General features: G+C 41.3%; 1 protein-coding gene across 1 annotated transcript in view; it reads left to right on the top strand.

Annotated features, from left to right (window-relative positions):
- LOC126426680 (nostrin) overlaps positions 1–13,162 on the top strand; it is a 151,141-nt gene that overhangs the window by 124,557 nt on the left and 13,422 nt on the right. The window contains exon 11 of the mRNA XM_050088571.1: positions 11,930–12,080. Within this exon, the coding sequence (XP_049944528.1) occupies positions 11,930–12,080 (151 nt within the window). The remainder of the gene's footprint in view (positions 1–11,929; positions 12,081–13,162) is intronic.

Raw genomic sequence — 13,162 nt, 5'->3', positions numbered from 1 at the left:
CAGTTGTAATTTATTTTTCCACATAGTCTCCTGCTTTGGAAATGTATTAGTCCCAGTGTATTGGCAGCTTTTTGATGCCCTCACCATAAAAATAACTGGGTTGTGTTACCAGCCAGTCGCGCACGAATGCTTCCACACTCTCGTCACCTTCAAATTGTCACTCTCCTAGGCTTCTTCAAGCAGTCCAAATAAATGGAAATCGCATAGCGATACATCCGAGCTGTAAGGGGGATGATCTAGTGTAGTCCAGGGCATTTCCTGTAGCTTGGAGACAGTTAGAGCTGCAGTATTGGGTCCGCATTGTCTTGGAGGAGGATGACCTGTCGAATCGATTGGTCTCATCTTTAGCGGAAATATGTAGCACTCGCATTGTTTAACCATTTGCCATTGTAAGCAGCATTGATTGTGGATCGCTCTTGCAATAAATCGATCAGCAAAATGCCTCACTGATCAAAAAAAATGGTTGAAAGAACCTTGCCAGCTGACAGTCGAGTCTTGGTTTTCACTGGTGCTGCCTCCCCTTTTCTCTGTCACTCCTTAGTGGCTCGTTCGGATTCTGGACTGCAGTGGTGAACCCACGTTTCGTCGCAGGTGACGATCCAACTCAAAAATGCATCACCTTCTTCTGCAAACTTTGCTGTAAGCCTCTGATATACCTCCAGATGTCTCAATTTCAGATTTTCGGTCAAACGTTTAGGGACCCATCTGGAAAACACTTAATGGAACTGTAGGTAAAGATTGTTTGACAGCTCCCATAACTGATTCCGACTTTTAGTGCAATTTCGGATACTCGCGCCCATCGATCGTTGTCAGTAATGCCTTTAACCGCACGAATGTTTTTGTCCGCAATGCTGGTCCGAGGACGGAAATTGTGTTGCTGATTTTCCACATGCTCTTGTCCTTTCTTGAACTTTTTATGCCAGACAAACACACGCATCCTTGATAATGTTTTATCACCGAACTGTGCAGTCAATCTTTGGCAAATTTCCACTGCTATATCTCCTTCACGAGCAAAAAATTTGATAATTACGAGTTGCGCAATGGAGGGGTGCACCTGTTGCTCAGACATCGTGAGTGTTACTGACGAAATGGCAGGCAATGTCTAACAGCACGCTCTCCTCACTTCTAACGGTCCCACCTAAGCAGAGCAGAAGTGCGGGGCCAGTCCTACCAACAGTTGAAGTTCAGGAACAAAAATCCCATTTATATTTGATCCCCCCTCGTACAAATAATGAGGAAAGTTTGCTACATGCAGGTCATTTGCGTAACTTGATTTCTTTGTCTTAATCTTAATGTAAGACAAAATGTGATAAACATAACCCAACCACACACATACTATCTACTCACAGGTCATCGAGTAGAGGAAGATGACAAATAAGGACGATTTCAGTTTTTTGTTAAAACTTTCATTATCTGCTGGAACATTTAATTCATGAGGGAGGTGGTAAAATATTTTTTATGGCTGTATGCTTTGCTTCTTTTATGACAGAGTGAATTTAATTTGTAGATTATATAGGTTATTTTGTTCGCAGCATTATATTTATTAATTGAGCATCATTATTCATAATGAACTGTATAAGACAGTAAATGTAAAAGGCTCGGTGAGAAAATAATACCTCCTATTTTTTTAAATGTTTCTTTTATAAGAAACTGAATGCCATATTTTTAGGATACAAGCTACAATATACATGATTAATTTGTTATTTTTCAATATAATCACCATCTTTCTCCATCGTGTGTTTTCACCTTGAAACAAGATCACGTACACCTGTGCAGTAAAAGTCATGGTCCTACTTCCTCAGCCAAGGACTTAGCTATGATTTTATCAAAAAGGAGTGGGGGTCCAGTTTGTTAACAAAACTTATGTTTTTCATTTATTCCAAAAATTTCCATAGAGAACGAAACAATTTTATTCAACAACGATCTCGCAGCTCTGATCAAGTGAATATACACTCCTGGAAATTGAAATAAGAACACCGTGAATTCATTGTCCCAGGAAGGGGAAACTTTATTGACACATTCCTGGGGTCAGATACATCACATGATCACACTGACAGAACCACAGGCACATAGACACAGGCAACAGAGCATGCACAATGTCGGCACTAGTACAGTGTATATCCACCTTTCGCAGCAATGCAGGCTGCTATTCTCCCATGGAGACGATCGTAGAGATGCTGGATGTAGTCCTGTGGAACGGCTTGCCATGCCATTTCCACCTGGCGCCTCAGTTGGACCAGCGTTCGTGCTGGACGTGCAGACCGCGTGAGACGACGCTTCATCCAGTCCCAAACATGCTCAATGGGGGACAGATCCGGAGATCTTGCTGGCCAGGGTAATTGACTTACACCTTCTAGAGCACGGTGGGTGGCACGGGATACATGCGGACGTGCATTGTCCTGTTGGAACAGCAAGTTCCCTTGCCGGTCTAGGAATGGTAGAACGATGGGTTCGATGACAGTTTGGATGTACCGTGCACTATTCAGTGTCCCCTCGACGATCACCAGTGGTGTACGGCCAGTGTAGGAGATCGCTCCCCACACCATGATGCCGGGTGTTGGCCCTGTGTGCCTCGGTCGTATGCAGTCCTGACTGTGGCGCTCACCTGCACGGCGCCAAACACGCATACGACCATCATTGGCACCAAGGCAGAAGCGACTCTCATCGCTGAAGACGACACGTCTCCATTCGTCCCTCCATTCACGCCTGTCGCGACACCACTGGAGGCGGGCTGCACGATGTTGGGGCGTGAGCGGAAGACGGCCTAAGGGTGTGCGGGACCGTAGCCCGGCTTCATGGAGACGGTTGCGAATGGTCCTCGCCAATACCCCAGGAGCAACAGTGTCCCTAATTTGCTGGGAAGTGGCGGTGCGGTCCCCTACGGCACTGCGTAGGATCCTACAGTCTTGGCGTGCATCCGTGCGTCGCTGCGGTCCGGTCCCAGGTCGACGGGCACGTGCACCTTCCGCCGACCACTGGCGACAACATCGATGTACTGTGGAGACCTCACGCCCCACGTGTTGAGCAATTCGGCGGTACGTCCACCCGGCCTCCCGCATGCCCACTATACGCCCTCACTCAAAGTCCGTCAACTGCACCTACGGTTCACGTCCACGCTGTCGCGGCATGCTACCAGTGTTAAAGACTGCGATGGAGCTCCGTATGCCACGGCAAACTGGCTGACACTGACGGCGGCGGTGCACAAATGCTGCGCAGCTAGCGCCATTCGACGGCCAACACCGCGGTTCCTGGTGTGTCCGCTGTGCCGTGCGTGTGATCATTGCTTGTACAGCCCTCTCGCAGTGTCCGGAGCAAGTATGGTGGGTCTGACACACCGGTGTCAATGTGTTCATTTTTCCATTTCCAGGAGTGTATAACATCGTTACCTAACAGTGGTGTATGTCAGCAAAGCACTAATAAGCAGTCAAACTACAATCTCCCTTCACCCTCCAAAGTCATTTTACACTCTACTTCTTTCAGTCTTGATTGGAGCTGAGAAAGTGAGAAGGAGTGGACAAGTGCTTATTTCTTCAGACACCGTGATTATTACCAACAGGGATTTTGGAGTAAAGAGATCTCTGTTCAACAGGGAAGCTAGAACAATCTTTGGTGTCAAAAATGCAAAAGATCTGGAATTATTCAACCTTACACTTCCCAAATTTCCTCATTTAAGTATCGCCTATCACTTCTCACAATGAAAGACAGATCATTTTCTACATGAAAGTATATCCAGGCAAACACATGAGCCTAAATGAGGAGAATTTGGATGATTATTTATCATACAGCTTACTGCCAGGAGTTTCCAAAGAGATGCTCAGCTCGCCTTTGACGCAGCTCTTTTCATTTAAGCAGAGAGGCTGCATCTTCAAGGGAATTGGAATCTGTCAGGAAAGAAGGGTGTTTGGAAGGAATTGACTGTGGCTTATAGTAAGGGACCAATGCCAGAATTTGCCTAATTCGAAAATGGGAAACCACAGAAAACTATGTGCAATGTTGCCGGGTTCAGGCCACAGTGCCTTCAAGATTAGATTAGATTAGATTAGGTTAATACTAGTTCCATGGATCATGAATATGATATTTTGTAATGATGTGGAACGAATCAAATTTTCCAATACATGACATAATTAAGTAAATTTAACAACATAATTAAGTTAATATAACAACTTTTTTATTTTTTGTTTTTTTTTATTTTTTTAATAATTTTATTTTCTTGACTTATATCTAAAAATGCCTCTATGGAGTAGAAGGAGTTGTCATTCAGAAATTCTTTTAATTTCTTCTTAAATACTTGTTGGTTATCTGTCAGACTTTTGATACTATTTGGTAAGTGACCAAAGACTTTAGTGGCAGTATAATTCACCCCTTTTTGTGCCAAAGTTAGATTTGATCTTGAATAGTGAAGATCATCCTTTCTCCTAGTATTGTAGTTATGCACACTGTTATTACTTTTGAATTGGGTTTGGTTGTTAATAACAAATTTCATAAGAGAGTATATATACTGAGAAGCTACTGTGAGTGTCCCTAGATCCTTAAATAAATGTCTGCAGGATGATCTTGGGTGGACTCCAGCTATTATTCTGATTACACACTTTTGTGCAATAAATACTTTATTCCTCAGTGATGAATTACCCCAAAATATGATGCCATATGCAAGCAGTGAGTGAAAATAGGCATAGTAAGCTAATTTACTAAGATGTTTATCACCAAAATTTGCAATGACCCTTATTGCATAAGTAGCTGAACTCAAAACGTTTCAGCAGATCATCAATGTGTTTCTTCCAATTTAATCTCTCATCAATGGACACACCTAAAAATTTGGAATATTCTACCTTAGCTATATGCTTCTGATTAAGGTCTGTATTTATTAACGGCGTCATACCATTTACTGTATGGAACTGTATGTACTGTGTCTTATCAAAATTCAGTGAGAGTCCGTTTACAAGGAGCCACTTAGTAACTTTCTGAAAGACATTATTGACAATTTCATCAGTTAATTCTTGTTTGTCAGGTGTGATTACTATACTTGTATCATCAGCAAAGAGAACTAACTTTGCCTCTTCATGAGTATAGAATGGCAAGTCATTAATATACATTAAGAACAACAAAGGACCCAAGACCAACCCTTGTGGAACCCCATTATTGATAGTTCCCCAGTTTGAGGAATGTGCTGATCTTTGCATATTATGAGAACTGCTTATTTCAACTTTCTGCACTCTTCCAGTTAGGTACCAATTAAACAATTTGTGCACTGTCCCACTCATGCCACAATACTTGAGTTTGTCTAGCAGAATTTCATGATTTACACAATCAAAAGCCTTTGAGAGATCACAAAAAATCCCTATGGGTGGTGTTCGGTTATTCAGATCATTCAAAATTTGACTGGTGAAAGCATATATGGCATTTTCTGGGACTGCTAGCTCAGTGGCTCAACGCACAGAGCTACTCCCAGTCTGTGGGGAATTTGGAAAAACTGGTTGCTATACATTGCTTTAAAATGAAATAAACTGCATCACAACAAAAGATTGAATTCTGACATTGCTTGTTTCTCCTTTGATTGTGCATTTTTAGTCACTTGATAGTGTGTGAATGCATGCATCTTTTAAGATTTAATTGTGTATAGAAGTGCTGACTTCACTTATTACAAGATCATAAATAGATTTTGGATGAAAGAGGAAGGGAGGGATGCTTGGTGCAGTTGCCCTGGACAAATTCAAGCAGCCTGTTGAAAAAATATTTTAAAAACAAACAAACTGTAGATACTGTCAGCACATGCCCCTTTTGCTCTCCATAAATTCCTCCCCATCCTTCTGTATTAGGAAAGATTTTAATAATGGAGTACCACCCAGGCAGCCAGATTGGCTGATATTTTCCCATTTGGACTACTTGTGATAGAATATTGAGCAATTTGTTTTAAAGAAATGCAACCCTTGCCACCTGAGCAATATTTTTGTTGATTGCCACAATCTTTTAGCAACACAGATAAATTCAAGTGAATTTTGCTGCACTGATTTTAATCATTTAATTTAATGATGTTTGTAATTGTTTTTACCACTCCCCTGCCTTCTGAAATATTGCAACCCCAAAATTCTAAGCCTCCAAATTATAAGTCCAGTGCTAACATTAAAAAGCTATAGGTTGGTAATTAGGCTGTTACAATAGTGTGTATATATTTTTAGCTTATCATAATGCTAGTGGACAAATCAAAATCGGATTTCCTCTTCTTTCTTGTTAAATACTTATCCATAATTAGAAAGCAGCACACAGCACAAAAACAATAAACAGTGGCACTTACATTAAATTCAACTCCAAGTAAGAACTGAACTGATTAACAAAACAACATCTGAGCTCAAGCAAGGCCAACAATTGGTGTTGGCTAAAATAGGGATGAACAACAGATGGTAGTGGTGTGAGTGTATAGGTAGTTTAAATCAGTTGTTGTCCTTACTGAATATAAATAGTGCCTATCCCTTATATAGAGGGTCTATACAGGGGTGATGATCTTGAGGACAATGTTATGGAAATGGAAGAGGAGGTAGATGGAGATGAAATGGGAGATATGATACTGCATGAAGAGTTTGACAGAAAGTCGAAACAAGGCCCCGGGAGTAGACAACATTCCATTAGAACTACTGACAGCCTTGGGAGAGCCAGTCCTGACAAAACTCTACCATCTGGTGAGCAAGATTCATGAGACAGGCAAAATACCCTCAGACTTCAAGAAGAATATAATAATTCCAATCCCAAAGAAAGCAGGTGTTGACAGATGTAAAAATTACCGAACTATCAGTTTAATAAGTCACAGCTGCAAAATACTAATGCGAATTGTTTACAGACGAATGGAAAAACTGGTAGAAGCCGACCTCGGGGAAGATCAGTTTGCATTCCGTAGAAATGTTGGAACACACGAGGCAATACTGACCCTACGACTTATCTTAGAAGAAAGATTAAGGAAAGGCAAACCTACGTTTCTAGCATTTGTAGACTTAGAGAAAACTTTTGACAATGTTGATTGGAATACTCTCTTTCAAATTCTGAAGGTGGCAGGGGTAAAATACAGGGAGCGAAAGGCTACTTACAATTTGTACAGAAACCAGATGGCAGTTATAAGAGTCGAGGGGTATGAAAGGGAAGCATGATTGGGAAGGGAATGAGACAGGGTTGTAGCCTCTCCCCGATGTTATTCAATGTCTATATTGAGCAAGCAGTAAAGGAAACAAAAGAAAAGTTCGGAGTAGGTATTAAAATCCAGGGAGAAGAAATAAAAACTTTGAGGTTCGCCGATGACATTGTAATTCTGTCAGAGACAGCAAAGGACTTGGAAGAGCAGTTGAACGGAATGGACAGTGTCTTGAAAGGAGGGTATAAAATGAACATCATCAAAAGCAAAACAAGGATAATGAAATGTAGTCGGATTATGTCGGGTGATGCCGAGGGAATTAGATTAGGAAATGAGACACTTAAAGTAGTAAAGGAGTTTTGCTATTTTGGGAGCAAAATAACTGAAGATGGTCGAAGTAGAGAGGATATAAAATGTAGACTGGCAATGGCAAGGAAATCTTTTCTGAAGAAGAAAAATTTGTTAACATCTAGCATAGATTTAAATGTCAGGAAGTCGTTTCTGAAAGCATTTGTATGGAGTGTAGCCATGTATGGTAGTGATATGTGGACAATAAATAGTTTAGACAAAAAGAGAATAGAAGCTTTTGAAATGTGGTGCTACAGAAGAATGCTGAAGATTAGATGGGGTAAATCACATAACTAATGAGGAGGTATTGAACAGAATTGGGGAGAAGAGGAGCTTGTGGCACAACTTGACTAGAAGCAGGGATCGGTTGGTAGGCCATGTTCTGAGACATCGAGGGATCACCAATTTAGTATTGGAGGGCAGCGTGGAGGGTAAAAATCGTAGAGGGAGTCCAAGAGATGAATACACTAAGCAGATTCAGAAGGATGTAGGTTGCAGTAGGTACTGGGAGATGAAGGAGCTTGCACAGGATAGAGTAGCATGGAGAGCTGCATCAAACCAGTCTCAGGACTGAAGACCACAACAACAACAACATCCCTTTCTCATCATATGATTGAAAATCAAAATATTTTTCAGTTTCACTACATGGAAACTAAGTCATATGTAATTTCATTTAGGTGATTGGGGGGAGAGGGGGGGGGAGTCCAGACCACCTGGACTACCCCCTTCGGCTACATACTTGCATCGGCCACTGACATTCAGAATTTTTCATGGTCTCTGCATCTTCAAAGTGGTGCTCCCAGTGAGCTGCTTTCAGTGGGCTGAATTGAAGTGCTGAAACAGGCTGAATGCAATTGTTTTCACACTCCTTTATTCTGGTTGGTCAAATCTTGGAGTAGCCTAGTTTTTCAATGACGCCCATCACATTGCCTTTACTGGTCGATAATGTTGCCTTTACCAGTGGATACCCAGTGACACAATTTATCTGTCTTTGTCTGGCAGGCATAATGTGAATGATTTGGTTGACACACTGGATATTGTGCAAAGTCACCACAGTCACAAGCTGCACAGTCCGTATCGCACCTGCCAACTGTGTCTGACCATCAGATTCTCTACGGTGAAGTAGACATACACTGTACCAGCCATTCATGACTGTGACCAGGCATTTCACTGTGTAAGAAATCCAGTCACAGAACATTGTGTTATGCGTACATCAATGTTGGCCATTTTCTAAACTTATACTTTGCTGCCATGTGTTGAGGTAGGTTTCTGTTATTAGAGTAGGATGTAGAAGAAATTTCACAAAAGTCCACCAAATTAATGATGACTACATTACCTACTTAATGAAGGAGAAACCATCCCAGCTGTTTATTGTATTGACAGACTATTGATTGTATGACTATTTTCATTTAACAGTTGCCTACATGAAGCTGAGGTCTGAGTCACCAGAGATATGATCCTTGCAGCACGTTTCTGTGCAATCTGCGCTTTGTGTCTGTGTATGCAATTCCCCCCAGAAAAATTATTATACGTGACAATGAAAATAAATATGCAAAGTAAACTAATTTTATGGTGAAGACCACAAAAAAACTGAGGGTTGCTCCAGTGATCATTGGAGACAAGAATATTGTGAATTACTGGGCAGATGTAACATTACATTGTTTTTCCATGCTTAACTTTGTACAATAAATCTTTTTAACAATTACTATAAAATATACAGATTGGTTCTAAGGTGCTTAATTATTTTAATTACTGCCATTTGTAGAGTCATATTATAGCAATCAGACATGATATTATTGTTTTGCTAGAACTTTGCATTTGTTAGTTTTACAAAACTGTACTGTCTGAGCAACCATCATCTTTGTGCATTAGAAATTATCTTTTCAACAAACTAGGAATGTGCATATATGAAAATTTTAACTAGCATATTGCAGTAAATGAAATAGCATTAATAACCTGTAATTTGCAGGACATTTAATTGCTCCAAATAGTATTGGATAACGAATATTAACAATAAGTGTAATAAAATATATGGCAGTGCTGAATGCCCTGAGGACTTTCTGACAACAGTAATGATTCCATTTCTGAAAAAACAAGGAACCGAGAAATGCAGCAAGCACAGGACAATTGGCCTCATTTTACATGCAGCCAAAGTGATGTTAAGAATAATTAATAAGAGACTTGAAAAAGCAATGGAGGAGAATCTTGGCGAGGAGCAGTTTGGCTTTAGAAAGAGTACAGGCACTAGAGATGCAATAGGGCTCCTACGAATCTTGGGGGAAAGGTTTATTGAAAAAGGAAAAGACTTCATTGATCTAGAAAAGACATTTGACAGTGTGGTTTGGGACAACCTGCCAACTATAATGAGGGAAAAGAGAGTAGACTGGAAAACCAGAAGACTTGTAAACTCATTATATCTTAATCAAAAAGCCTCAATTAAAGTGAGAGGAGAAAGTACAAACTGGATCGGACTAGGAAAAGAAGTAAGACAAGGATGCTGTCTACTCTTTTCAACCTCTACTTGGAAAGTATGATTGACCAATGCTCATTAGATGACAAAGGAGTAGAAATTGGAGGAAGAAGAGTAGGGTGCTTGAGATTTGCTGATGACATGGTCCTTCTAGCCACAGGGGAAAAAGAATTACAGGATTTGGTGGACACCATTGCAACTAACGGAAAAAAATATGGAATGAAAATTAACACAAATAAAACAAAAGTATTGGCAATAGGAGGAAATAAGGAACTAAAAATTGTGCTGAATGGAGAAAAACTAGAACAGGTGCAAAATTTTAAGTATCTTGGAAGCAGGATAGACACCAACTGGAAGTGCACCACAGAAATTAAAACAAGGATAGCAATGGCAAAAGAGGCATTTTATAAGAAAAGGAGAATTTTCTGTAGCGGTCTGGACAGAGAACTCAGGAAGAGACTCATAAAATGTCTTGTATGGAGTGTTCTCCTATATGGCACCGAAACATGGACTATGAGGAAGAAAGGTAGAGAAGGGCTGGAGGCTTTTGAGATCTGGACATGGCGGAGGATGGAAAGAATAAGTTGGATGGACAGAGTAAAAAATGAAGAGGTACTGAGAATAGTGGGAGAGAAAAGACAGTCACTAGATGTAACAAAGAGAAGAAAAAGGAATTCGATTGGGCATATTAAGAAAGAATGACGAACTGATAAAAACGGTGTTAGAAGGTTATGTAGAAGGGAAGAGAAAGCGAGGAAGGAAGAGATTCCAGATACTGGATGACATGATGGGGTGGTACACCATACAGCAGCCGTAAGAAGGAAGCAGTGGATCACAGAAAATGGAGAGGCAAACGACGTCCTAATATAGCAGGTAACAGATGATGGTGATTAACAACAAAAGAAATAAGCATAAATGTAGGTATAAGACATCACAACAAATGATACAGTATATCCAGTTATTTGTTATAGGCTGTGTATCACATAATGTGTTAATGATTGTGCATCGTGATCATTAGTAATGAGATGTATCATGTATCACTATATGTGAGACTCAGTCTGTTACATTACAATTGCTCAATAATCAATGTAGATAATGTAATTGAAGCTGGAGTGGGGGGGGGGGGGGGGGAGAGGAAAGGGAAGGGAAGGGAAGGAACTAATGATCAGTTGCATTGGAACTTCATGTGGAATCAGTGGGGAAAAGTGAAAATGTGTTCCAGACAGGGACTCAAACCTGGGATCTCCTGCTTACCAGGCAGTTGCATTAACCACTGCACCAACTTGTCACAGTGTTTATCCTAAATGTGTGGACTATCTCAGTATTTCCCAGTGCACCCACACTCCCACCTAATGCCATCTATCTTTAGTCTCCATCCATATCCTCTGCTTGCTACTTCGAGATTCCTGCAGGAAATCAAACATAATTGTACATCCATACTGAAGCTTGTGGATTAATTGCCCACTCAGGTTAATCAATAACACATCTGTAAGAACAGACGCTTTGCATTCATACGATCAATGGAGAGATGCATGCTGGGAATTACTGGGAGAGACAGGGAAAAAACAGATGAGGCAGGGAACATACTGGAGTGGGAGACATAAAGAGAATGAAGTGAGAATGGATGGGACATGTAGCCATGTGAATAGGTGACGGATGGGTTGAGAAAACACAGAGATGATGACATAATGGAGAACATTTTATCCATTGAAACTTTCCTGGCAGATTCAAAGTGTGTGCTGGACTGAGACTCAAATTCGGGACCTTTGCCTTTTGCGGGCAAGTGATTTTATCCATTATTTATTTGCACAGATACCTTAACTAAGTAACTGACCTTTTTATCTGTGTCTTTAAATTCTTCTTTTCCTATGATTATGTATAATACCGCCCAAATAATTATTGACTTAGAAATTTTGGAGCAGTGGTTCTGCTCCACACCTTCTCGTCGGGATGCATTTCCCGGTAAAGCAGAGACAATTGGTTGACTTGCACAGGTGCCAACATGGGTACGAGACGAGTCTGTGGAGCTGCTGGCAGGCAGTGGCAGCGACTGGCCGGGTAGTGTCGCCGTCAGCGTCGTCAACGGCTGCGACGACCGTGGCGCCGGAGACGGAAACTCTGTGAGGCCCGCGGACAGCGACTTTGGTGAGCCACCTCAATAACGTGTTTGTCAGACCTGTGTACGAGAGTGGGGCTCAGAATTTCTTATGGGATGAAATGTTGCATAGAGGTAGTTGTTCTGAATCCTGTGGCAACTTGCAGCTTGCAGGTTTTCACACTCCTTCCCATCTAACGAGGCAACCTGCTAGGCTATACCTCTCCTGTTTCCATTATACTTACAGGATTCATAGGTCAGTGCTCTGTCAACAGTTTCCTAAAGTTCAAATAGCTTACGGGTTTGCTGCGAGGTGATGTCGTCGACCACCACCGATATTTTGACAGGAGCACACCCTACCATTCTCGAGGCACAACTGCGAGGAGGAAGATACCACACACAGAACAAGTAACCGCGGAGTCAATACACAACCAAAGCTAACCAACATCACAAATATCGATAGTGACTATTAATCGACAGGTGAGATAGCACTAATTCTGCCCCTCTGTGTTTTGATGAGAGACATCGCCGGATTCCAAGCAGCATTTAAACAAAATCCAACATCTCTGTTTATAAGGTGTCTTAATAGTTTGATTTCAACAGCTTCCTTAATAACACTATCCCAATAGCTGGACATGCAAGCCATAATCTCCATGTTCTTGTATTCCATAGGATGCCCGGTGTCAAGGCAATGTTCTGCAATAGCGGACTTGCTCAGCTGTTGTAAGCGTGTGTGACGCTTATGTTCGATACACTATTGGGATAGTGTTAGTAAGAAAACTGTTGAAATCAAACTATCAAGCAACATTAAAACAGAGATGGTGGATTTTGTTTAAATGCTGCTTGGAATCCAGGTCTGTCTCTCATAAAAACACAGAGGGACAGAATTAAAGCTTCCTCACCTGTTGATTAATAGCCACTATTGATATTTCTGATGTTGGTTAGCTTTGATAGTTTGTTGACTCTGCGGTTACTTGTTCTGTGTGTGGTATCTTTCTTGTGTCTCCTCTGTGAACGAAGGTATTAAATTCCCTTGCACATTGCTTCGTCCTTGCAGTTGTGCCTTGAGAATGGCAGGGTGTGCTCCTGTCAAAATATTGGCGGTGGTCTGCGACGTCACCCGGCAGCAAAC

This window comes from Schistocerca serialis, chromosome 11, assembly GCF_023864345.2.
Source record: "Schistocerca serialis cubense isolate TAMUIC-IGC-003099 chromosome 11, iqSchSeri2.2, whole genome shotgun sequence".
NCBI lineage: Eukaryota > Metazoa > Arthropoda > Insecta > Orthoptera > Acrididae > Schistocerca > Schistocerca serialis.
The sequence above is the reverse complement of the archived record's forward strand: the minus strand, read 5'-3'. Positions and strand labels throughout refer to the sequence as shown.